The 25,595-nt window shown below is 41.8% G+C and overlaps 1 protein-coding gene and 1 long non-coding RNA gene across 2 annotated transcripts; one reads left to right on the top strand and one right to left on the bottom strand.

Moving 5' to 3' along the window:
• Positions 1-99: 99 nt before the first annotated feature.
• On the top strand, positions 100-25,320 carry RRP1B (ribosomal RNA processing 1B). Its single transcript, XM_065069171.1, has 16 exons — positions 100-464; positions 3,506-3,588; positions 4,093-4,150; positions 4,871-4,956; positions 5,986-6,047; positions 8,513-8,642; positions 10,099-10,163; positions 10,694-10,857; positions 11,405-11,499; positions 12,367-12,464; positions 12,969-12,988; positions 13,400-13,525; positions 14,307-15,040; positions 18,858-19,052; positions 20,884-20,950; positions 22,046-25,320. Exons 1-16 carry the CDS (start codon positions 332-334, stop codon positions 22,234-22,236), a joined length of 2,307 nt encoding a protein of 768 aa, XP_064925243.1. The 5' UTR covers positions 100-331; the 3' UTR covers positions 22,237-25,320.
• LOC135579883 (uncharacterized) lies at positions 9,779-19,145 on the bottom strand. Its single transcript, XR_010473759.1, has 2 exons — positions 18,988-19,145; positions 9,779-10,812 (listed from the first exon to the last, which is right to left on the bottom strand). It is a non-coding gene; the product is annotated as an uncharacterized LOC135579883 (long non-coding RNA).
• Positions 25,321-25,595: the final 275 nt, after the last annotated feature.

Below are 25,595 nucleotides of genomic sequence, written 5' to 3' on the forward strand. Positions count from 1 at the left end.
GGGCAGGGGCTGGCGGCCCCGGGGGGGGTGACATAGGGTCCTGGGCTATGGGCGGGTGGGGGGAGCCCGAGGGGGCCCGGGCGGGTCCTCCTCCCGCTCCCTTCTGCCCCGTTGGTACCGATGAGTTTTCGGGCTGTCACAGACGGGTTTGGGGCGACACGCCCGCAGCCACACCAGCCACCCAGCGAGGCGTGGCCGTACCCCCACCGCCGCGCCGCCCGCCCTGCGATGACGACGGAGGCGGGCGACGAGGGCGTCGGTGACGCCATCGGGCGGCGTCTGACTGTGCGCGGCGCGGACGGGCCGGGCCGGGTTGGACTGAGGACAGACCATGGCTCCCGCCGCCGTGCAGCCGCCCGAGGTCCAGTTCGCACAGCGGCTGGCTGCCAACGAGAAGCGCATCCGGGACCGTGCCCTCAAGAAACTGCGGGGGTACATCAGCGTCCGGACCCAGCGGCCGGACGGTAGGGCCTGGCTCGGCTCGGCTCGGCACGGCACGGCGCTGTCCGGCCCGTCGCTTCTCGGGGCCGGTGGGACTGGTGGGGACCCGGGTGGGGCCGGTGGCCGGGGCCAGCGGCGTGGGCGTGGAGGCGCTGGTGGAGCGGCGGTCCCGTCAGGCCGGCGTGGGGAGCGGAAGCACGTGTGACCGGGAGCCGGGACCCGCCTCCGGCTCCCCGACCCGGCACCGTGCGGCCACCACCTGCGGGCGCTTGGGAGACTTCTATTACTTGTGGTGTTGGTTTTTATTATAGCTATTATTATTAACGTCTGGATTCTATCGCCGAAAGTATTCGCCTCGGTGATCCTGCAGGCGCCGAGTGCGGCGCCAACAGCCCTCGGCAGAGCGGGGACCCTTTGGGATCCGCACCCATAAAGCTTCCCCCGCGTTCAGGCCGGGGCTCGGCGCCGGCTCGGGGGGCGGGAGGGCTCGGGGAGGCCCGGGGCGGGGGGCCTTGCTGGCAGCGTCACCGCTGCCGGCACCGGGGTGGTGTGGCTCCCATGCTCCTCTCAGGAACAGAACGTAAAGGCAACTGAGTGCAGCCCAATGTATGGAACATGTAGTTTTATTTTCTGCTATGGTGCATGGTGAGGTAGTGCATTAAAGGGAATTGAGGAAAGCTCAGGAGTGTTTCAGCACTGGCATAATTGCAGTTGATTCTCAGTTACCCACTCACATTATATGGGTTACCTGTTACCTCCACATTCACGGTATCGAAAGCTTTTTTTTCAATGAGGTATATTATCCCAGATGGCGCTGTGTACTGCTGCCTTAGAACGTGGAGTCCAGTGCATGGGCACTTCAGTGGTGTCCCTGGGCACAGCTGTGTTTAGCCATGTCAGGCTGAAGGTGCCTCCTTTGCACTCTCCTCATGGATGCAGGTTATGGGAGGCTTACGAGGTCAGTCGTAGCACTGTGTGAATTCACGGATCCAGCTCAGGAAACCTTCCTGTTGGAGTCATAAGGAGCACAGTGCGGAGGTGCCCAAGAGATTCTGTGATGATTCTGGATTGCTTTTTCCAGCACACTGTTTTGCAAGCTGGACACACACAACTCAGGGGGGAAGCGGGTCATGAGCATTTGCAGAGCACTGCGTCTGACCTAGTAAACCTTCCGACAGCATTTGGGAAACTGGTACTGAGCTTTATGCATACACACTCCTTTGGCTTTGAGGAAGCCAGCCTAGGCCTGTCACCCCAAGAGCTAAACTGAAACTGGAATGTTAGTTTAACCTGAGTTAATTCCTTGAAAAGAGGCTGGGGAATAGATGTTGTTTCTTCCCTTTACCCTCTTACCTTTCAAAATAGTATTTGACCCATTAGCCACGTTTGATAGAAGGAAGAGCACATAAGAACAGCCTTACAGGGTCAGGTCAGAGAGCCAAATAGCCCATTATCCCATTTCTGACAGTTACCATAGATCTTGGGATTACCTGGGGACTATTAAGAGCAAGTGAGTGTACATTGTATTCCTCCCAAGTACTTTCTGAGTCTACAGCTGTTTTTAACTCTGGAGACTTCCTAAGCTGAATGTGGCTTCTGTGTATTCAGGAGTGCTCTGTGCATCTCATTGCAAAGTGCAGATTCCTTTAAGTTTGTGGAAGTAGCCTGCCAAATGGACAGGAGTCCCCTAACTGAGGTAAAAGATATTAGGAAGCCACCACAGGGAAATTATGAATTGGGATGTGAACCTTTTGCACATTAAAATCAGCCCACCGTGAAATGCAAATGAGTAGGAAACAATGGTGACTAATTTCCAGAGCTCTTAGATGTACTTACTGTTACATACTATTCAAGACAGTGATACTAAAACAAAAGTTATCTTCTTTGGACTTGGAGAGAAAGTGTTATGTTCAGTAGATATTTAAGTCATTTATTAATTAGCAGTCTTCTATCCATCCAGTGTTCTGATAGGGTTGCAGTTCATATGTTAGATAACCCAGCTAGATACCCTACCTTAAACAGCTGAGAACACGCTAACTTTTGAAAGAATTTCACCTGACGCCTCAGTCACCTGTTTCACAGGTAGGCAGGACTGCTCAGCATGGTCAGTGCTAAGGCTGAATTACACGTCATGCTGAACTTTTTATTTTCTAACAAGAAATTAAACTCCACAGAGTTTAGCTTATGTAGAAACCTAGAGTTGAACTCTGTTATGGTGGCTGGCATGTGTAATTCCCATAACAATCTCTACCACATGCCATGGCTTGAAATTAAAACAAAACAAACTGAAATTTCCTCTGAAAGGGATCAGCAGCCCCAGTCAAACAGGCTGAACTCTACTGGGCTTCTTCTACAGGCACAGAACTACCGACTCTCTGAAGTTGTTGTATGTGCTGATGAACTTGGGTGAGCACAGTATTCCTTGGAAGTGGTCCTTTTTTTCCTTGTTAACTCATTCTTCTTAAAATCTGTACATTGCAAGAGAAGAAGAGCATACTTTACTGGGCTGATAATAGCAGGATATCTTTATGGAGACAATTGGTAAATGAATTGGTGAGAAAATAATAAATAAAAGTAACTTTTGTTAAAAGAGGAAAGATTGCTGTGTGGTTTTCTATCTGACAGAGCTGCACTTATTTGGGTGCAGATCTGTAAAGGATTTATGTCATTTCCTCTGAAATGAGCCCCTGTGGATCTGGTCCTTGGAGATTGTCTAGAACAGTTTTAGTGATAGCAATGTCAAAACGGAGTAACTCCCAAATAGAATTACTAACAAGGCTAGCATGAAAGTGGCGTGTCTTCAGTGAGTGCTTGTGACATCACTAATCCAAACTCCCACCCTGTACATACGGACAGGGTTACAATCAAAGCCCTAAAACCAAAATCCTTTTCAAGGTAGCTTAAAGGTAAAGAAGGCCTTCAGTTTTGCATGCTGTGGTTGCTAATACAATAGATTCAGGTTTTAAGACAAAGAAGAAAGCAGGAAATAGAGGCAACTGTATGAAAACGTTTTGGTGGAAATGTGAGATTTTTCATTTTCATTTAGACAATTTCTGTTCTGCAGGTGGCTTCAGCCAGGAAGAACTGCTAAAAATATGGAAGGGCCTGTTCTATTGTATGTGGATGCAGGATAAACCTCTGTTACAGGTATAGTAACTGATTTTATGTTTGCTTCAGTGGGTCTCTTCTAAAATATACTACAGGGACATACTAATTGAGAATAGTGAAAATTACCTTAGTGAGTTTTGCTCACCTTTTTTTCCCTTCCCCTGCTGCCCATATGTGGCATGTGCAAGAGAGGTGACTATAACTTGATGATCTTCACCAGATGAACAGAAGCCTAAATGGCATCATTTTTGGAGTCACCTTCTGAATGGGATTTTTCTCCTAATTTAATTTTGTCTGCTGTTAAACATATGACTTGTGTAGAGGTCTGGTGAAGTGAACAGAGCTTCGTACCCTTGAATCTTCTCTTACAATTGATCTAATCCCAGTGGAATGATAACTATAGTACTAAAGCAGCTGTTAAGACAGTATTTTTATTTTTGAGGTAAGTTTCATGCTATTCATTCTTTTTGTTGGTTTCTGGTTGCATGTTTAGTGAGGAGATCAAGCACTGAAACGTGCTATACTAACTGTATTTACTTCTAGGAGGAACTTGCAAACAATATCTCGCAGCTTATCCATGTGATTCAGAACGTGGAGGCTCGTAAGTACTATTTTGTTATCGAATGCTTTGTAAGGTGCTTTCATCTTTGGTGATTTTGAGACCACCATCACAGTGCCAGAATAGAAAGAGCCAGATAGGTGTGCTGCTTTGTTTGTTCTTTGCTTTTTGTCCAGCTGGTATGTGTGATGGCACTAAGGAAAGCATGAGTTGTGGTTTGTTTCTGCTTGTCACAGGGGAAGGGCTGTTTCTCCAGTGTGGTAAAGGTGAGGCTTTGCAGGGTGGGTGGCAAAGCAAACTTATCGCCTTCTTTGTTCTGCATAGACTTACTTGTTCTGTGTATTTCCTACTCAAACCCAACCTTGTTTCATGAGCTGTTGTTAAGCACCTGGTATTCAAAATGCACTTGAAACACAGTGCTCAGTCAACACCAGAACTTGCATGGGTAAAAATGAGTGCAGAATTGATATTTTGCTCTAACTTGTGTGTATGTAACACAAAACAGATACAAAGCTGTCCCCGTAATTACACTTGTCTTTAAGAGTAGCTGGGTACCTTTTTTTGTTTTGTTCTGAAGTTTTATTGACTTATCCTTGTACCCATCTCAAGCATGTCTTCCCATAGCTCTGTCCCTGTTACTAGGCAAATCCCTAGGAATATGCGTCCCTTTCTCACATTGTCATGATTTCTTGAGATTCTTTTAGGCTAGCAAAACAACCTGTTGGGCCAGACATGCAGGTATATTTTCTTACTCTCTTACAGGACACCTGTTCATTCAGACATTTTGGCAAACTATGAACCGTGAATGGAATGGAATAGACAACCTGCGCCTTGATAAGTACTATATGGTAATACTAACTTCCTTGTAGGTCTTTTCTGTGAGAAAAGATGTAGTGGTCGTATGCTGGAAGGCAGCTTTTTCTACACACAGATTTATGTATGTTGTAAGAAAAGACAAGTGACTCTTCTTGAAGCGTTGCAAGAAATCCTTGTTTTAAAGGCTTTCATTCACCACTGCAAATCTAAACTCCATTATAGCTGATGTCGTGCTGCAAGTGCTTTCTTGTTTGCTTTTCTTTATAACATAGTGATATTTCTCATGCATTTCTATATGACATATAAATACTGTCTCACAGGACACTGCATCAGCATCAGTTATTTAGATCAGACTGTTTAAAGACTTTTTAGTGATTGTATAATGTAGTTGTCACTAGAACCCCAACTTTCCACTACTAAAGTATCCACTGTAGTACATTCAACTATGATAATTCTTTCTATAGGAAACAATTTATTAAAACAAATAGTAAAACCAGCAAGAGAAGAATCTTAAAAACTACGTTTGTAAATACCAAAATCAAGTTAATCATCTTCTTTGAAAGAAGTTAATTGCAGGCATGTTCACTGCTGGTTTTAGTTTCTCAATGTTAGCAGAAGCCAGGTCTTTCAGTAAGTAAAGTGTTTTGAGCCACTTTAATGTAGCTGTTTTACATATATGTCTCTTAGTGCAAGCTTCAAGTAAATTAAATTATTGTACCATCTGTGGTGTTTTGCTGTCTCCAGTTTAAGCTGTGGGTTTTTTAGATTTGGAAGCACTTAATGAAGAAATCAGGGTGATGGAGCAAGAGAAAGCTGTATAGTAGAAACGGTCATATATTTCTCTGGGCTTAGGATGTGAAAATAGTTTGTCTTTTGAGCTTCACAGCATCCTTCTGTTGCTTGACATGATAGACAAGTCTGTGGAAATATTCATATGAGGAATATTGCCACCTTTTTGTGCTACAAAGAGCTTTACTAAGAAGTCTATTCATGTTACAGTCACGGTAACTCCTTTATCTGTTTTCATGAACAACACATATAACGAATCTTTTACTTTGCAGCTAATGCGTATGATTTTGAGGCAATCCTTTGAAGTACTGAAAAGAAATGAATGGGATGAAAGGTGAGCAGGTTTCTGAACGTAGTTGCACTATAAAGAAGTTGCTCCATTTACCTTTATCAAATACATTACTATTTAATAGATCCTTTTTCTCCACAAATGGTGCTGTCATTAAGCCTTAACACTAGAGCTTATTTGTTCTCCAAAGCACTTCTGATATGTAGCTTAGAAACAAAGTTAGGTGTTACACTTCATTAAGTTAAATGCACACTGTCACATTAACCTAAACGATTTTGTGCGTGTTTCACAGAAAGACACTTGAGAAAGTAGTTGATGTACACTTGTGCAAAACCTGAATGTAGGAGCTTGTCATGTGGTATTCCAAGTAGTTGTGAAATCTAGGGTTTCCAAATTTATAATGGAGTTTGCTAGATCTGACTGATTTAGCCAGGAAAGCTATCAATGGAGTATCACCTGTGGAGAGATTAGACAAGGAGCCCATCCCAGAAGGGGTTTGGAATAAACTCAGTCTGGTAGCTTGTTATAATAATTGCAGTCATCTTGCTCTGTTTCAAGCTCTTTTGCAACTAATAAGCTTGCTCTGGGTTTAAACTGATGAAGAGCTCTGAGTCTTTTGATTAAAAGTTCTTGATAACCTAGTGTTAAGGCTATCCTTTCTCTCCCTTGCCTTCTGAAATGTAGAATGCCTATAGACATGTTTTTGTGGAAACAGAAAAGAAAGCAAAGTTAAAGTATATCACATCCCCTCTGTTCTACCTTAATTTTGCCTTGGGTAAACACCCACAGATGAAGAGATCACAGAATCACAGAATCACAGAATCGACTGGGTTGGAAAACACCTCAGAGATCATCGAGTCCAACCCTTGGTCCAACTCTAGTCCATTTACTAGATCATGGCACTAAGTGCCATGTCCAATCTCAGTTTAAAAACCTCTAGGGACGGCGAGTCCACCACCTCCCTGGGCAGGCCATTCCAATGCCTGATCACTCTCTCTGTAAAGAATTTCTTTCTAATATCCAGCCTAAATTTCCCCTGGTAGAGTTTAAGCCCATGCCCCCTTGTCCTATTGCTAACTGCCTGGGAGAAGAGACCAATCCCCACCTGCCTATAACTTCCCTTCAGGTAGTTATAGAGAGTGATGAGGTCACCTCTGAGCCTCCTCTTCTCTAGACTAAACAACCCCAGCTCCCTGGCAGATGAAAATGCTCCTTGACAGAGACAGAGAGTGTGGGAAGAATGTGTGATAAAGCCGAAGCCCTTATTTTCCACGCACCTTCCCATGGCAGACACATGGTCACCCAAACAGATCTCTGACAAGGCTTCTTAGGGCTTTGCCTCCCTTTTTCCAGCCTCACTGGAAGGGTGGCCAGGAAGGCCCTTCCCCACCAGAGGAGGCAATGTGGGAAGAGAAGATCATGATTCCTTTATTTGCAGAGTGAGGGAGCTCAGGAGCTGCCTTTCCCTCCCAGCTGGAGCCTAGAAGCTGCCTAGTGTGTGTTCCATTTATCTTTTTTTGAAAATGCCTTTGAAGAAAGGAGTACTAAAAGTAAAACCAAAATAATCTTAGTGGTTTCAGAATGTTTTAAAATTCTCTTTGGAACTGGAAATGTTTGTTCTGAGCAAAACTGCAGGAGATCCTACAGAATGCCAGGGGAGAAAGTGTGGAACATATAAATCTTCACTTTCCTGAAAGATAGCTGGGACATGCCTCAGAGAAAAAAAAATAAAAAATAATTTAAAAAATTAGGTTCCAAGTGCTGCTTAGATGCAGCAATGACAGCCTGTCTCTCTGAGCCATGTCAGTCCAGCAGTATTTGTTAGTACTCCAGAAGTCAGTAACTGAATGGAGCCACAGTCCTACTTGTACACAGCCCAGTCACTTGTAACTTGAGCTATTGGAATAATGATTTTCTCTTTGCACCTGGCTTAGCCCTCAGTCAGTTCTTCATTGTACTTGTTTTGCTACAAGGGACAGTGGACAACATGCTTTAATGAAGGCAAAGTCTGCACAGTTGAAATGAGTTTGAGAAGGATCAGTATCATATTTCATTCTTGGGTGTGCACCAAAATGAAAATCTTCTCATAAAATGGAAGAGTATGAGGTGTTGCCCATCAGGGATGGATGAATGTGACAGCTGTGTCTTTGGAATGGCTGGCTCAAACGTCCCTCCTCCTACCCATCAATCATATAGCATAATAAACTTCAGTCCAAATTAAGGTATGAATTTTTAAACAGTGATTTTTCACTGTAGCAAACTGCATTGAGTGGATTGTCTGACACTACAAAATCATCTAGGCTGTAAAGAGTTCTGATTATGGATGGATTTTTTTTTAAAGTTTCCTTTAAGATATGAAAATTGGTCACTGGATTTGTTTCTTATGAGTCTTGGACAGCCATCTTAAAGAACTGGTAAAACTGTGAATGACTGGAGTTTGTTTTCAAAGCAAATAGAACGTGAGCAACTGAATATTAATATCTTGTTCTTTTTTCCTCTTTATTTTTCAGTCTGATTGATCTATTCCTGCAGCTACAAATTAAAGAAATTATGGACCCAGAGAGCAGTGCTCCTGTTGGGATAAAGTTACATTTCATTGATATCTATCTGGATGAATTGGCTAAAGTTGGTGCAAAGGAGGTTAGAACATACATTGTAGTTTTCTTCCTGATTAAAGTTAACTGTAGCATGCAGCATTTTACAAGAAATATAATTTTTATGTATTATGTATATATGTTTTAACAATTTTAAATTAACACAGCAACACTGAATAAGCGTGAAGAAAGTGACTTATTACAATTTATGCTTTTACTTTTGTCCATGTCTTAGTGTAGACAGTGAGTAGTTCCTGAGTGCTGGTATACTGCTCCAAATTGAAGTTAGAATTAGTGATATAAAAGTTACGCCACTCTCGTTTGTTTGTTTCAACAGAAAGGACTTAACATCTTTTTCCTTGTGTGAACACATTTTCCAGTCTTTGCTTTTGCACAAACTGACATAAAGCCTTCTCTTGGCTGATTATGACACCTAAATAGAGGGAGACAGTGAGCTTTCAAAGTTGTCCATTACTTGCTTCTTGTCAGTTTCAAACCTTGTTGGCTGCTCCTTGAGCAAGTTACCCTCTGCGTCCATTTGTTCATGTTGTTGATGACATGTCTCTCTCTGCTCTTTATCCCTGTTGCTCTTGTCCTTAATTTTGGTTGATGTGACCGCAGTGCAGAGTTTTGCAGGCACTGAAAGTCACTACTGCAGCTGTTGCTGCTGAACTTCTTCCGAAGAGTGCGTCTCCTGTTGCTCTGTGGGGGCGAGCTGCTCGCTGCCCCGTGCCCTGCTCCAGCCTTCTGCTCATTTACCTCCTCTTGTTTCTGGCATCTGATACATCTCCTCGCAGTGGGTGGAACTGTTCGCAGTTTTCCATTTGCGTTCTTTGCAGTCAGTATTGAAAGTGATCCTGCCTGCAGCTTTTGTAGTTCTGGGTTGTGGAGTGTGAGAGAGAAGGCATCTGCACAAAACAAGTGCCTGCACTTGGAGCCCAAATGATTTCTGCAGCTCTGCAGTCACAAAACTGTGGCTAAGCCACACACAGGAAGCATGGGGAATTAGTCTCCTAGACTATTTGAAATTGCAGATGATACTCATAAATCGAACTTAGGGAAGGTTTTTTATCCTTAGTGCAACTGTAGCTGACAGTGTTTTTTGGTCCAAGCAGTCCAGCAAAGGGAAACTCAGATCTTACTCATGTCTGCTACAGACCTTCTTTGTGAAACTACACAAAATTAAGTTTTCTCTGCCTCTTGTTTCCATATCTAAAATAATAAGGTTTGTTATGTTTCTCTACTCAGTAGATTCAAGTCTGCAAGGCAATCAACATTTTTGTAATGCTTCCAGAGAATTTCTGGAAGTTGGTGGTAGCAGAGGTAACAAAAAGTCACTGGATACTCCTGTCAGTTGGAACCAGATAATATGCTGAAGGACTTCAGCTTAACTTCTTAAAGAAGATCCCATACACCAAATATTCAAGGAATTTAATTGTACACATATACAATATTTACTGTACTAATTATTTTTCTTTCTTTCTTTCTTTCTAATTATACAGCTCACAGCAGACCAGAATCTCAAGTTCATTGAACCTTTCTGCAAAATTGCTGCCAATTCAAAGGAGTAAGTTTAATGAAATTATACATATTTTTTAAGAATTAAGAAATTCTGCATTTACTGCTCCACATGGTAATAAATGGATTGAAGAAGAGCCAAAGCATAACTTCAGAATGTAGAGAAAGAAGGATATTGTATTAATGATGTGCACAGTCATTTGAAGATACCTTGTGTTTATCAAAGCTAGAGATAACCTTCATGGATTTATAAGAACTAGATCAGCCTTTGTTGCTTGGTTTTGTCTGCTTATATTTTTTCAAACATACATAGGACAGCTGCTCTGGGTAGATTTTTTGTTGTTGCCTTGTGATATAGAGCAGCATATAAACACTGGCAGGACACTGTTTGGATTAAAAGACTGCTGTCCAGGAAGTAACAGGTTCACTTGCCTCATCTGGAGAGCTAGATGCTCTTCTGAGATCATCTTTTTAATCCGTTTTCCCTGTGTCCCTCAAATTTCCATTTTTTAATTGTGAGAGGGGAGAGCGTGCATGCTTTTGCCTTTCAACTCTCATCCCCGCTCTCTTGTAACACAGTCGAAGTGTGCTGCATGCCGTCGCCACTGGTATCTTTGAGATCATTGTGGATCAGTCCCCCTACGCCATCGAGGACCTGATGAAAGAACTGGGCAGCAACAGTGACGAGGAGGATGCATCTGAAGAAGACAAAGAGGAAAATGAAGAGGCATTGAAAACCAAAGGTGAGGAGGAAGTTCTAAATGGCCTTGGTAACACTAGGATTTAAAAATCTGATTCTTAATAATACATTTCTGCTCTGAACCAGTCAAATACATGTTGAAGATATTGTAAGGATAATTGTGTTTTCCTCTCATCCCTTCAGATGCACTTAGACAAAGTGACTCCAAAACAACATATCACAAATATCAGTGGTCTCTCTAAAATCAGCTTTCTGCAACAGTCCTAGATGATAACCCAGTCTGACTTTTGGCTCTTGGATGTCCAGAACATTTTTTAGGATTATGAGGTTTTGGCATTGTGGGAGTTTTAAATAATTTTTTAAAATGGCTGAGCAGGATGGTTTTCAGTCCAGATATAGTGCTCTGGTACAGACCAACTTTTTAAAAGGCACTCAGACAATGCCATAGTTGTGTTTTGCATAATGGTGACATAATGTAGTTAAATCAGTCCAGGCTCACAAGAGAGCATGAAGAAAAGTGCACCTGATCTTCTGTCTTTCAGAGTAGTGCATGCTGACAACATTAATATTCAGTCTTCTTTATTTAATAGGAGACAGATGTTTGTCAAGAAAATCAGTACAGAGCTCTGAAAAAACAGAGGATGGTTATGAAAATTCTGATGATGGTATTGGGACTGTTCTTCAGGTTTGTGGCTTGCTTGCTTTGTTCTTGTACTCCCTCTCTGTTTTTCTTTTCTCGTGTCCCTTTCAAGACGTGGAAGTGAAAGGTGTTAGTTGCAGAAACAAGTTACAAAGTTTTAGTCCCTTCTGCTTTAATGTAAGGTGCTATTTATGTAACATGTACTCTATGAGTAGTTTATAAGAAAATAAATCCTTATCTAAATTCTGAATCCTGCGTTCTTCTCTCTCATAACTTCTCTTTTTCTGCTCCTCCCTTCCTGTTTCAAGAGTTCAAAAATATGTGGCGAAAGCCAAGTCACTATGGGTGGTGAAGCTGTCAGCATAAATTTCATTGGTAATAAGAAGAAAAGTAATAGATGATGGGATACATAGGAGAGAGGGTAACATTGCAATTTGGGGGTTTTTTACATGGATTTCCAGTGCAGTGTAATGTTTTTGACAGGTCCACCAATAAAACACACGCACAGGCAGGCAGATACGCTTCAGGCATCTGTGGCTTTTAAGCAAGAATTAGGACATGACACACTTTAAATCTGATACTTGTGTGAGTTTGTGTACTCTGTGTACTCTGATATTTGTGTGAGTTTTGATTCGATTGGCTTCTCTCTTGAGTAAGAATTAAGGTTAGAGATGTTTGAGAAAGTGATAATGAGTTCAGTGGTTCTGTTAGTAAAGCAACTGTCTGTAAAAGTCACTATACATGTGTGAAGAGGGTATAAATTTCAACAAGGAAAAAATACTTTGGGTTTAAAGGATGTGGCTGTTGAAAGGATGTGTATGCTACTTGAAGTGCTGATAACATGAGTTGCATTGGGTTATCCTGCATGAATAAGCTGACTAAGAAAAGCTGTATCATACTTTCCTCCAACAGTTTGATTATAAGGCTGTTGCTGACAAACTCTTTGAATTGGCAAGCAAGAAAAACGCACCTTCCCTTAACAGAAAGCGTCTGTACAAGCTGGTCAAAAAGTGAGTTCTGTTGAAATACGCCTTGCATGTGCCACCTTGTTCTAAACAGCTTTGCTTTCTCTCCACCTCCACTTGTCCTGGCGACAATACCTCAAGAGCAGGCTTGTCTCACAGCCCTGGGTAAGGTGCATAATGTGCTTGAAGCCTGTGCTACTGTTGCTCATTGGTAGGAGACAACCATAGCTGGCCAAGGGGTATCTGCACTGGGTGGGTTTGTACTGCAGGATGTGACATTAGATTCTGTGTGTTGCTAGTTACAAACACAGGAGAAGAGTTAACGTGCCATTTTCTCAATAGTTCCAGTGATTTGGTTTGAGTTTTTTGGATTTCTGAGGCAGATCTCTTCTGGAATGAGCTCTTTGTAACTGCCTGTGCAAAATATGTTGTTTCTATTTTAACAAAAACATAATAGGTACAGTGACACTATGCTGCTAGTATTATTATTGGTACTAAACCAGTAATACTGTTTTGTTCTTCCTTCTCTCTCTTCCTCCCCACCTCCAGGTTCCAGGACTTAGCAGAAGGTAAGGACTGAAAAGCAGACAGAGACAGTAATTTCTTTCCTTTAAAGGATATATAATGTTCCTGTACAATGTGTATTGCAAATATTTTATTTTTTTCTTTAATATGAATCTCAAGAGCACTGTTTTGAGGGTTTTGTGAGTTTTTTTTAAAATCTCATTAAGACACATTACACTTTTTTGGTGTGATGGCGAAATCCTCTTTACAATTGGAGCAACCTCGTACTTGGTCCTTAAATAAAAGGTTACTATTTTTACTTAAACAGTAATCACTCATATGATTTTCTTTTGGGTTTAGTGTGGAATGAGGAGTTTATTTTCTTTCCGTGGGAGTTATGCTGCATATGAACAGCATAACTGTTAATAGAAGTAGAACTGTTAGTTTTCAGATACCTTATCCTTCCTCCTCAACAGGAATCTTCCCCCAAGATTTTCCCGAAGATGTTTCTACAGATGAAGACGATGATGAATTCAGCAGGGGAAGGCGAAAGAAAAAAGCTGTCAAGCCATGGGAGAAAAACAAGTTGGACAAAGTAAAAGGTAAGGCAAGACCGACCTTTGGAAGAGAGACAATCTGCAGTCACTTGTGTTAATTTAGAAGTATCAGACACAAGCTGTTCTGAAGAAGACAAACCTTTTACTCAGGATGTACTGACTTGTGTCATGTTGCGATGAAGGTTACATGTGAAATGGAGGTCTCTTTGAAAGTGGTGGGAATTTTATTACCAATTTTGAAGCAACTATCACCTCCAAAATGTCAATCAAAAGCAGACCTGGAAGCTGTTTACATTGCTCCATTGAGCAGTTCCATTTACTGTAGGAAAACAGAAATATGTCAGTCTTCTTAAAATAGGATGACTGTTAGAATATAAGATTTTTGGGGTGTTTCTGAAAAGGTGAAGAGAGTTACTGAGAACCAGGCACAAGTATCTGTAGCATCACAGCTTATAGTGATGTGGCACAAGCCCAATCATACCCAAAAATATCTCACCGAACTACTGAACCCCTGAGTTGCCCTTCTGATGGGCTTAAGAGGAGAGCAATAACAACTTTTTCTAGCAATATTTCCATATAAAATAGGGTTATCACAGGGAATGGCTCAGATGTTAGCAAATTATTAATTAGGCCAGGCATCAGAGGAATGCAGTGTCCTGACCAGCTGTAATAGTAAAACAGTTGTGCTGGCTGATAGCAGGAAAATGGTATGCCTGTTTTAAAAGAAATTAAAGAAAAAAAGGTGGGGGCAGTAGGGTAGAATTCAGTTGTTTGTAATTAGCTTTGTGTTTCACATCTGTGTTATATGGCATTCTTTTGGGGGCAGATTTAGAAGATGAACAAGAGATGTCAAGTACAAAGGAGGCACTGGTTCCCCAGAAGAAGAGGAAAAAAAGGAAGAAGAGGGACAGCCTAAGTGCTGATTCTGGAACAGCTGATGGAAATTCTGAGGAGGGAGTAGCTGAAACATCTGGATCTAATGTTTTTAGCCAGGGAAAGGTGCCAGAAAATAACAAGGAAAGGAAGAAAAAGAAATTGCTATTAAATGAGGCAAATGAGACCACAAATGCAGCAACTGACACCAGGGAAAATCACAGTATCTCTGCACAGAACAGTCTGAGAGACACAGATCAGAGCAAAAAGAGTCAGTTGAAGAAAATTATTTCCAAAGTGCAGAATGTTCCTGTAAAACCAGCGTGTCAGAATGGATCAGCTAATGCCAGTGAGGCAGAGGGTGTCAGCCCTTCTGTCACACCCTTAACTCCTAAGGCTGTGAGAAAGCAGCAGAAAGCAGGGGCTGTCCTGATGAACAGGGATACCCTTTTGCAGCAAACTGACCTGAAATCCAACAAGGAGGGATTGCTGGGGACCCTGTCAGAAGATGCAGACTATAGAAAGGTCAAATTGAAGACAAAGACAAAGCTGGTTGGTTTGGAAGGGATGAAAGTCTCCAGCCAGAAAGCAGCAATCTTGAAAAAGAAGAGAAAAGTAAAAGAGGTGTTGAACTCTGTCGAAGCAAATGGAGTTCTGGAGACTGCCTGCAAGAAAAGCAGGAAGGGGGTATGTATATCTCATTCTTTTCTCTGCCTTCTTCATGAACTGCCAGGCTCATTTTCAAATTTGGCTTTAGCTTTCTGAGTGCAGGGCTTCATGGGCAGGCTGTGTGCGAATCTCATCGTGCATTGCCAGCAAAAAGAGCTCAGTTCCCCAGAAATCCACAACCACTGCCACAGTCTTGAGCCCTCCTGTGCAACGGCACTAGAGCCTGTGCCAGCTATTCAGCTCAAAGAACACATCTAGCTGAAAATTGGGTTGTTAGGATATGGGGTTGTTGGTTTTTCGTTGTTTTGGTGGTTTTTTTTTTGTGTCCCTGGGATAATTATTCTTTTGCACTGGGTCTCTGAGCTCACAGCATGTTGACACGGGATAGAGCCAGGCTTTTCTCGGTGACAAACAATGATAGGACAAGGGGTAATGGGTTCAAACTGGAACACAAAAGGTTCCACTTAAATATGAGAAGAAACTTCTTCTCAGTGAGGGTGCCAGAGCACTGGAACAGGCTGCCCAGGGGGGATGTGGAGTCTCCTTCTCTGGAGACATTCAGAACCTGCCTGGACACATTCCTGTGTCACCTCATCTAGGTGTTCCTGCTCCAGCAGGGGGATTGGACTAGATGATCTTTCAAGGTCCCTTCCACTCCCTAACATTCTGTGATATTTTGGCAAAAGGATGAGAGTGGAAACATGGAACATCCCTTTTTCAGCAGCAGATGCTTAGATTGGTATAAGCTCCTTGTGAAATTGCCCACAACAATTCCAATAGTGGCTTCTTTTGCTAGCTCAGCTCTGCATCTTAAACAAATTGTTAGTGCTGTGTGGAGAAAGAGCAAACAGAGAATAAGACACTGTGACCTTCAATGTCATCAGTGGCTGTACGATCGCATTTATGAATGGTCCAGTTTCTTACTAAGATAATACCTGTTTGTTTTTTTTTTTCACTACCAAGGTCTGATTGTGTTCTTCTTCAATAACGTATGTCTTGTGGTTTGGGAACAAGCATGGGTTTTTTTCCCCTCTGCCTCCCACCCCCATTTTCTTCTTGGCAATAAGTAGAATAGCATTGATTTTGTTCAGCGATTTGAGAGTCAAGCATTTTGCACTGTATATTTTTGGTAGTGTGGCTAAGAGAGAGAGTGCAGGGGTTCTTCCTTCTCCTGCCACTGAAACTGTTTTAATTGCTCATTTCCTGTGTGTGTATTCACCTTAACACATTTAGGGGTGCAGTTATATTCTTGGAAGTCTCGCTTGGGTGGAAAGAAAATTCATAAAGCATAAATGAGATTCAGAATACAAAACAACTCCAGTTTCCTCTGATGAAAAGGTGTATGTTACTGGCCTGTCAGCTCACTTCTGTTTGACTTAAGTTTAAAACTCTCTGATTAGTTTAGTAGTGCAGTCCCATATTTGAACCACTCAGTCCTTCAAGGGAGAAAAAGTTCATTTTGAAACATTGCTTAAATAGTATTAAAATAGCTCTGACGTTTTCTATTTTTTTTTATTGTAAAGTACTGAGAAGGAAGAACCAAAATGTTTCCTCTTCCCAGTGTGCAGACTGCATTTTTCTCACTGCAGGGCTTCTGAAGAAGGAACCGTTGGCTTTGTCTCCTGTTGCCTAAATATTCCTTGTTGCACACCTCCTCATTCTTTCCCTATAAAAGCTTAGTTTCTAAGAAAATATGATCATGCCACCCCCATCGCCATTTGTAAAACTTTGCTGCAAAGTAGCAACAGATTCAAAGACCCATGGTAGATTCAAGACTATGTTTCTGCAGGCTTCATGGAAATGAGTTGGTGGCCCAAATTAGCGTAACCCCTTAGGGACAGGGATGGGCAGCAGCGTGAGCCCAGCACTTGCCTGCTGGCTGGCTGACCAGTCCGTGCACAGGCTAGTGGGCCACTCTTTCCATGTGTAATTCAAAGAATATGACAGCATTTGCTGTTTCTTGCCCAGTCAAGATATCTGTGTCTATATGTGTGTGTTGAGTGGGAGCAAGGGACAGAAATGAGGAAAGACATTTGGGAGTTGAGTCAAGAGGAGAATGAGAGTGTTGGTATAAGAAGGAGGGCAGGGTTAAAGCTAAAATGCACAAATGTGGAGGAAATTAGGCTTTGCTAATTTTGTTTTCATTGCTTGAGAAAAAAAAAAAATTGTTTTATTTCCTGATTTTAGTTACATAATACTGGTCTTGTGCCCAGAAATCATGAGGGGTATGTTTTGAATCTTGATTTCAAAGACAAAGCACACCTTCAAAGAATTAGCTTCAAATATCAAGAGGGAGGAGGAAGGGGAGAAGGGGAAAAAAGAGACAAGTTCAGCATTATTTCACAATTATCTCTGGAATTCAGAAAGCTAGAAGCCTTAGTCTTTTTCACTTTGTTTAAAGCCGAAGTGATTTTCAGAATTAAAGAGACCATATCCCCTGGACATTTTCCGCAGCGTGACTACAAACTGCTTTCAGAATTTCACATCTGTAGGTTGATGTGAAGTATAGCTGCACATCCCACCACAATAGTCTGCAGATATCTGGGGCCCATAGACAGAATCACAGAATGTCAGGGATTGGAAGGGACCTCAGAAGATCATCTAGTCCAATCCCCCTGTGGATCAGGAACACCTAGATGAGGTTACACAGGAAGGTGTCCAGGCATGTCTTAAACATCTCCAGGGAAGGAGACTCCACAACCTCCCTGGGCAGCCTGGTCCAGTGTTCTGTCACCCTCACCGGGAAGAAGTTCCTTCTCATATTTAAGTGGAACCTTTTGTGTTCCAGTTTGTACCCATTACCCCTTGTCCTATCATTGTTTGTCACCAAGGAGAGCCTGGCTGCATCCTCGTGACACTCATCCTTTATATATCTGTAAACATTAATGAGGTCATCCCTCAGTCTCCTCCAAGCTAAAGAGACCCAGCTCCCTCAGCCTTTCTTCATAAGGGAGGTGCTCCACTCCCTTCATCATCTTTGTTGCCCTGCGCTGGACTCTCTCCAGCAGTTCCCTGTCCTGCTGGAACTGAGGGGCCAGAACTGGACACAATATTCCAGGTGTGGTCTCACCAGGGCAGAGTAGAGGGGAAGGAGAACCTCTCTCGATCTACTAGCCACTCCCCTTCTAATACACCCCAGGATGCCATTGGCCTTCCTGGCCAACAGGTTGGAAAGCTCTGGAAGGCTGCACTCCATTAGTGGCACTGCCAGTACAGCTCCTAAGAATTCTCTTGTGCTGGAGAGGATTGCTTTAAATGGCAGTCCTCAGTATGAATATGAGGCTGCAAACTGTAGTAATAAGCAATAGCTGGATTTCTGAGAGTATAGACAGAGTTCATACTCTACCTTTTCCATTTCTCCAAACTTTCTATCTTAGTGTAAAGCTGTGTTTGTTCATTAGCTGCATATCTTTTGCATCCAGAAGTACCACAGAAGAGATTTTGCTTAAGGGCAAGGAAAAAAAAACAGCACTTGGTGTGCAGGAGGGCTGGATCAGTTGTAAGGCAGCCTCATGCATGTGAAAAAAACCATGTTTGTTGTACTCTGACAGGCCAGACAAACATATTACAAGTTCTTTGCTTTGCAATGACCTTCCTATTTCTATGCAGAGCTTGCCTTGAACTTCTGTTTTCATTCACGCTAACTGCAAAATTAACTCCTGCAAGTTAACCATGATGATTAACTTATGTGAGTACCGACTAAGCACTTTCTCAGCTGTGGTGATATTTACAGAAGCTGCGTGTGGTAAGCTCTGAGCACTGATCACTGTCCTAGGTAGAGTTAACTACAGTACTTTTGTACTTATGAGCATTTCTTCCTTTCTCTTCCTTATAGGAAAGCAGTGCTGCTCTGTCATCATTAAAGAAAAAGAAAGCAAAACCGGGAAGTGATTTTGTAAAATTTGAAAAATCAACTTTACCAAAGCCAGGAATTGATTTTGTAAAATTTGAAAAATCAACTTTACCAAAGCCAGTGTTCTTCAGGAAAGCCAGAAGCACCATCTCTTCTACCAGGGCCCCGTCCATGCAGGTATTGCAATCCCACAGCTGGTAGCTGAGTCTGGGCACAGGTCTTTTCCCAAGCTACCTGCTCCAGCAAAGGGCATGGCCTCACGCATGCTTGTTGCAGGGGAGTGGTTTAGGGTTCTGCTTACTGCAGAACAATGGTTATGTTTATCAAAGAAAAGTGCAACTTAAAAGTGGTGGGTTAACTCTATATTTACTACATAGGGGAAATATGCCAAGCCAAATGCTGCTTATCCATTCGCAGAGCAAACTTTCAGGCATCTTCATAGGAAAAAGAAAAATAATAATGGAGTAGAATAGCAAAGGGCTGGCTCAAGTTGGGTACCAGCACAGGGGTCCAGCTAAGCCCAGAAAACCATAGATTTTTATATCTTTACAGATCATTCATACCATGATTCAGTCCAATAGCAACATTTCAGATTGGGGTCTTCTTGCTTCTCATTGGATCTTTTTCACTAATCTCATATGTACCTTTGTTTTGTTTAGCTGTAGATATTGTTTATAGTCCATAGCCTTGCAGATGCTGTTTTGTCTGAATAAATCCTTTTCTTCTTGGGGAAGTGCAAAACAGCCCTCATTCTGCAGATGTCTGTCATGTCTTCACATTAGCCTTAAGTCATTTTCCCAATCAATTCCCTTCTTCCCAGCAAAGTGCAAACTAGACCTTATCTTGCAGGTGTTCAGTGTAGTTTGTAGCTGCTTTTATTAAATATGAGCAGCACTTTACAGCTTAAGATTTCAGCAAATCCAGCTTACTAGGTAACATGAAGCAGAGAGCATATTAAATATCACACAGTCTTGTACTTCTAGAGGACTCATTATATTTAGTATGCATTACTTAAGCTAAATGATTGGTATGAAACTTAAATTGGGCTCACCCACTGACCTATGAGTAGTAAAACACTCACCAGAGTGAGCTCAGCAGAGAGAGCTCACAGTTGCTTACCCACGCTGTCATATTTATAGAAACAAATGGCTGACTTGTAGTCAAATTGCACACAGCGGGAAAGGTCTACACGAGACTCCCTGCACCCACGATTTATTGGTGCTCAGTGTGCTGTTCTGCTTTCTTGTGGGTTTCCTAACAGGGGCTCTTGGCCTGGCTGCAACTCAGGCCTCTCTCTCCTTTGGAGCCTGGACCAAACTGCTGCTGGTTTGGCTGGGGGTGGTGGGTGCAGCCACCACAATGCTGTCTTTTCCACTCTCTTAGTCTAACACGGGCAGATAAAACTGAAATGCTGTTGCATTTCCTGGTAGACAGAATCACACATGGCTCCAGAGTTTCAGAAATTGGGTTGTAGGCATCTTTCAAATCTCTTCTTCTTTCCCCATTGCTTTCAAAATTACCTTCTTGTTGAAAGGACACCAAACCTAACCTGCTCATTTCACAAGAAAGCAAAAGCATAAACTGACTTTCAGTCTTACTAAGGGACTTAGCCTCCATTTCTTCCCATTTCTGGAGGCTGGCAACAGTACAGGGCTTCAAAAGACTGCCCTCTTTTCTCAGCCTTTTTAATGTGTAGTATCTTTTCAAACCCACTTTGCACTTTGAGGCCTGAGTGCTATGAAGCCAGTGTATTTAATACAGAAATACCTTCTTGTTTGTTGTTGAATTACATAATGACGTGAAGGAGAGTGTGTGATTTCTCTACAAATGGAATATGTTTGCTTTTGGCTAGAAAAACAGTGCTGTCTTAGCAGGGGTCAGTGCTAGAGGATTGGGCTCTAAATCGAAGGAAGGAAGTGGGCTGCTTTGTCGGTTTTGATGGGATGTAGGTAAAAGAACTCGTAGCTTTGCCTCATACTTTATTTCATGTCTTTATTTTGCTTTATAGATGAACAAGCTGCAGTCATCCAGCTCCAAGAAAGTCACGTTTGGCTTGAATAAAAACATGACTGCTGGTGAGTCTAATAAATCTGTATGTCTCCAGAGTCTCTCTTGTAGCCAAGGAAGGGGGAAGCTGTGCACACTCGTACACACCTGTACTTTTCACCTCTTTAGGCCAACATGGTTCTGGTCCCTTTTGCCTCAATATTTGTGAATAGTTTATAAACCATCCTCAGGTTCCTGCCCAGAGGAGATGGTAAAGCTTAGGACACTCGGCCCAACAGCTAGACTTGCATGATTCCAGGGTGTTGCGTTACTGACTTGGAGATGGAGCCTTATGAGTAGAAAGCAGTGCAGCAGACTGACAAACTCTCCTTCCTGAGCCGCCTGTTCTGCAGGGCACCTCTTAGGGAAACACGCACACTGCGGTCGTCATTGCTCACTTCTGTTCGCACGACAAAGGTGCCGATATGCTGATGAACTCAGGCTGTATAATAGCAAATTTCTGTTTTATCTTGGCTGCCTGTGGTTTATTAATGGTAGTGAGTAGGTAAATGTGAAGTTCCCTTCTGGATACCACATGTAAGCAGACAGTGTTTTCCCTAATAAAAAAATGTCTTGCTTCATAGCGTAGAAGTTTATTCCGTGTATACATTTAGCTTTTTTTTCTCTCTCTGAGGTGTGCTGTAGGCCAAGTTCAAGTGGAGAATAGTGGGTTGAGATATATGTCTTTATGTTAATATAACACAAGCTGTACAAAGAGAAAAAAAAAAAAGACTACCTGCCAGCAGAAGGGGTAACCAAGAGTCTCTAGAGCAGTACTGTGTAGCAGAGTAGAGCCACTTCTTACCCATCGTCATCTTTTAAACTGAAGTGTGGTGTTCTCCAGGATAGCTGGAACTCTTGTTTCTGAGGGTAGGCCCAGAGTCTCCAGTGGTCTATGATACCATGGGGAATGCAGCAGACCCCATTCTCAAAGGAACTCTGCTGAAAGATGTGCTTCACCAGCGTCTCTCCATTCTTTTGCGAGGTCTTAGGCTTCTGATGCTTAGTGACGGACTTAAGGATCTAAGGCAGGCTTCCAGGGTTGGGTAATTCCACGATTGATTGATGGCTCAGCTATTCCAGGATTTGTATTTCTTTTAACTTGTTTACTTGTTTTTCAACAGAGTTTAAAAAGACTGACAAAAGTATACTGGTGAGCCCAGAAGGACCCTCCCGTGTGGCTTTCAATCCTGAACAGAAACCCCGTCATGGGGTGCTGAAGTCACCCACAGGTACCCCAGCAGGAGAGCCTCAAATGAAGAAACCATTTACTGTATCAGCTAAGAAGAGACCAACTGCTATGGACTTCTTTTAAACCAATAGATGTGGCCTACTTTTGTACAGGACATTTTGCTAACCTAGAATGTTCTCCGGAGGTATTTGGAACTTCTTTATTTTTTTAAGTTAATACAAATTGTATATACAAAATTCTGATTGTGACCCAGGACGTTGCTATTTTGACACCACTTCAGCTGTATCTTGAAATACTTATTTTGTGTATTTACAGAAAAGAAACAAAATCTGATCTCTGCTCAGGTTTGGTCTACAAAAAGTATGGTTTCTGCCTGTGTCATTCCCAAGAGACTTGTTCATTTAATTAAGGAATGTTCGGGGTTTGATTGTTGCGGTGATTTTTTTATTTTTTGAGCCAGTTTATGAAAACTTATACTTCATGTTATTCAACTGTGTTTCACTGGACAGGGCTTAAAATGAAAAAAGTCTGTCAATTTTAAACCTACTAGTTGTTCTTGTATTTTAAAGTTTTACCCCATCATTTTTCCTCTGTCACCCTTGACATGCTGTTAATTCTTCTGGAAATAATGATTACCTCATGTCTCTGATACCAGCTGGACTTGGATAGCTGTACAGTTAAAACGCAAGCTTTCCCTGGGATAAAAAATGCCCAGCTGCTCAAGTGGTCACTGTTGCAAATAAACCTTCACAGCTGGTTGCCTGCTGAGTTGGCAACAGTCACCACATTATTTTCAGTAACGCAAGCTGACTTACTCTTGTCATATTGTAAATTGGCTTCTCTTTACTGTAACTGAAATAATGCAGGTATTCCCCCAGCCCTCACTGTTGTCTTTCCTGAAGGTCTGACAAGACTCCTAGTTTTCTTCTTTAGCAGCTGGTGTCACCACATTCTACCAGAACTCAGATCTCATTCAGTGAATGAACCTCTAATTGTACTGAAGCGAGCTAGGTCGGCATAGCACGTCTTTGGTTCAGACATACCTCTCTGGCAGCTTTGGTGCCTCAGTACACAGTAAAACTTAACAACCCAGACATCTTGGTTTTGGTTTTGATGTAGAACCAGAAGAATTCCTTCTGCAGCATTTCTTTGCGTTGTTTTTATTTGGATATCTTATTACTACTGTGCACGGGTTTTTTGCTTTGCTGCTTTGGTAAAGAATGAGGTGGATTTCTGTGAGAGACCAATAATGTATCCTGAGGGGGAACTGTGAGGAAGGGGAGAGCAAATGAAAATAAAAAAATTTTTAATACAGTTGGAATCTTTCTTTGGAAGCGTTGCTTATGCCAATGAGGCAAAGGCTTTGCAGCGCATGTCTGTGTTAGAGCTCAGCTTCAAACCACAACCTGGTGCCAGGGCAAAGCTGTTCATGAAGCTTCCCACCAGTTGCTTTCTGTTAGAGAGAGGGTAGGCCTGCTATTATGGTAACTGCTAAACATTTAGTGACTTCAGGCAGCAAAATTAAATTTTGTGATGTAATACATTTGCATATTTCAGTGGTACTTTTTACCATTCTTTGATGCTGACTGTCCTCTGCCAGTTACCCTCCATAAGTATTGAAACTGCTCTTTCATAGCTCATGTAGAATTTCTTCAGAACACTTGTGTAGTTGCAGATTACTGGGTGGTCTCAGTTGCTCAGTTCTAATCCGTGCCAGTTCTTGCACTCAGTTTGTGACAGGCCGTGGTTTATGGTACTGCCATCGAAGTGTTGAAGTCATTTTGCTCTTCTTTCTTCTGATTTAAAGTGAAGGACTGAATTTCACTTGGTTTTGGTTTAGTTTGTATAGGTTTTACTGGTCAGTAAGAACTCTGAAAAATACATCTGATAAAATTAATAATACTTGCTGTTTGAGCAGTTATTGTTCATTTATTTTTTTTTTAATCTCATTGTATATTACCATAATGCGTTTTCTTACAAGGCAACGGTAAGTAGGATTTAAGAAAGACTCTTCGATATGTTGTACTGTTTATCTTGTACTGTGGGTGAGAAGTCTCTTGTGGAATATGCACAAAAGCATTTGTATGTGCATGGTTGTTAACGCATTAGGTTGAAGATGCCATGTTCTTCTAAGGATATAGATGCAAACAATCAGTAGGTGGATCTGATGTGCACCAAAAAGTCCAGAACGAGGACACATATGGGTTTGGGTTTGGTTTTATTACTTATAACCTATTACAGCAATGTATTGAAATGTTTGTCTGTATCTTTTTATATTGGTTGTGGATCTGCTGAACCTGTTGCTTGTCCAAGTATTTTGTTGCCCCCAGTGCTAAATGGAGAGGGCAGAAATGGCAGCCGGTTTATCTAAAATTTTAGTGATGTGATTGCTTGTTGGGATTCACGCATAATCCATCTGTGCCATGAAATTGGTGGAACGTTTTGTAAATATACATATGTAGGGTGTATTGTCTTCAGTGGTGTCTCGAATTTCATCAGGACAACTTTACAAACAAAAACCAAGCACTGTCAATGCAGTTTTATCAGTATTGTTGGGTTAAATTGAATATATTACCTGAAGTATTTGGATGGTAACAATTCCAATAAATGTTGAAGACAAACAAAATAAGTAAATGTAACATCTGCAATATCCACTGTACAGACACAATAGTACTGTAAGGAGAGATGTATTGATAGGAAAAGAGAAAAGAAAAACAGATCTGACCTGTTTGATATCATGTTGTTTTTTTCATCACGTTATTCCAACTCTGCAGCTGCCAGTCATTCTCTAATTCAAAGTAAGTTAATGTGGCATACCTTTTAAAGGACAGTATTTTGTAATTATTGTCTCTACATTTTTGTTAGGAATCTGATCAACTTTGTACTTCTCACACTCCAATACTTTATAATTCTTTATAGCTTCAAGAGAACTCAAAAGCACAAAACAAATTTAGCAAGGCAAAAAGTTAAAATTATATTTAAATTATTGGGTATGCAAGATCTTTTCTAGTCTGTCAAAGCTATGTGACTTGGAAACCATCAAATGCCCTTTCTGTCATTTATTTCCTGTGCTTAGACTTAATTATAAGCAGAAAAAATATTCCATGTGTAATTCTCTTTACATTGGCAACAGCATTGTCAGTACGATTACAGTGTCTAAGCATTACATCCTTTAGTTTAGTCCAATAAACCATCCTTTTTTGTGGACGTTGTATTCTGGTTAAATCTGTAAATTTGGAGGGTGGGAGATGGGAAGGTACCATCTGGGAAGCCACTTGAAAATATGAAAGAAGTTTTTCTTGCATGAGTGGATGTGCTCTCATTCTTATTATATAAATAACCAAAACTGATGAAGACTCAGGCACATCAGAAGTGAGCAGGGTTGTGACAGGATACACCTGTTCATACACCTTGAGCATCTGACCTTTGTAATCAGGCTGTAGGGTAGATACCAGCAGCTGAAAGATTGCTCAGGAGAAACA

This window comes from Columba livia, chromosome 1, assembly GCF_036013475.1.
Source record: "Columba livia isolate bColLiv1 breed racing homer chromosome 1, bColLiv1.pat.W.v2, whole genome shotgun sequence".
In the NCBI taxonomy this organism is placed as follows: Eukaryota; Metazoa; Chordata; class Aves; order Columbiformes; family Columbidae; genus Columba; species Columba livia.

Excerpts from the sequence above, each read along its gene's own strand:
- RRP1B (XM_065069171.1), top strand. The coding sequence starts at position 332 with ATGGCTCCCGCCGCCGTGCAGCCGCCCGAGGTCCAGTTCGCACAGCGG. Across the intron at positions 10,858-11,404 it reads AGAGGCATTGAAAACCAAAG|GAGACAGATGTTTGTCAAGA; the intron begins GTGAGGAGGAAG and ends TTTATTTAATAG. Across the intron at positions 12,465-12,968 it reads CTGTACAAGCTGGTCAAAAA|GTTCCAGGACTTAGCAGAAG; the intron begins GTGAGTTCTGTT and ends CCCCACCTCCAG.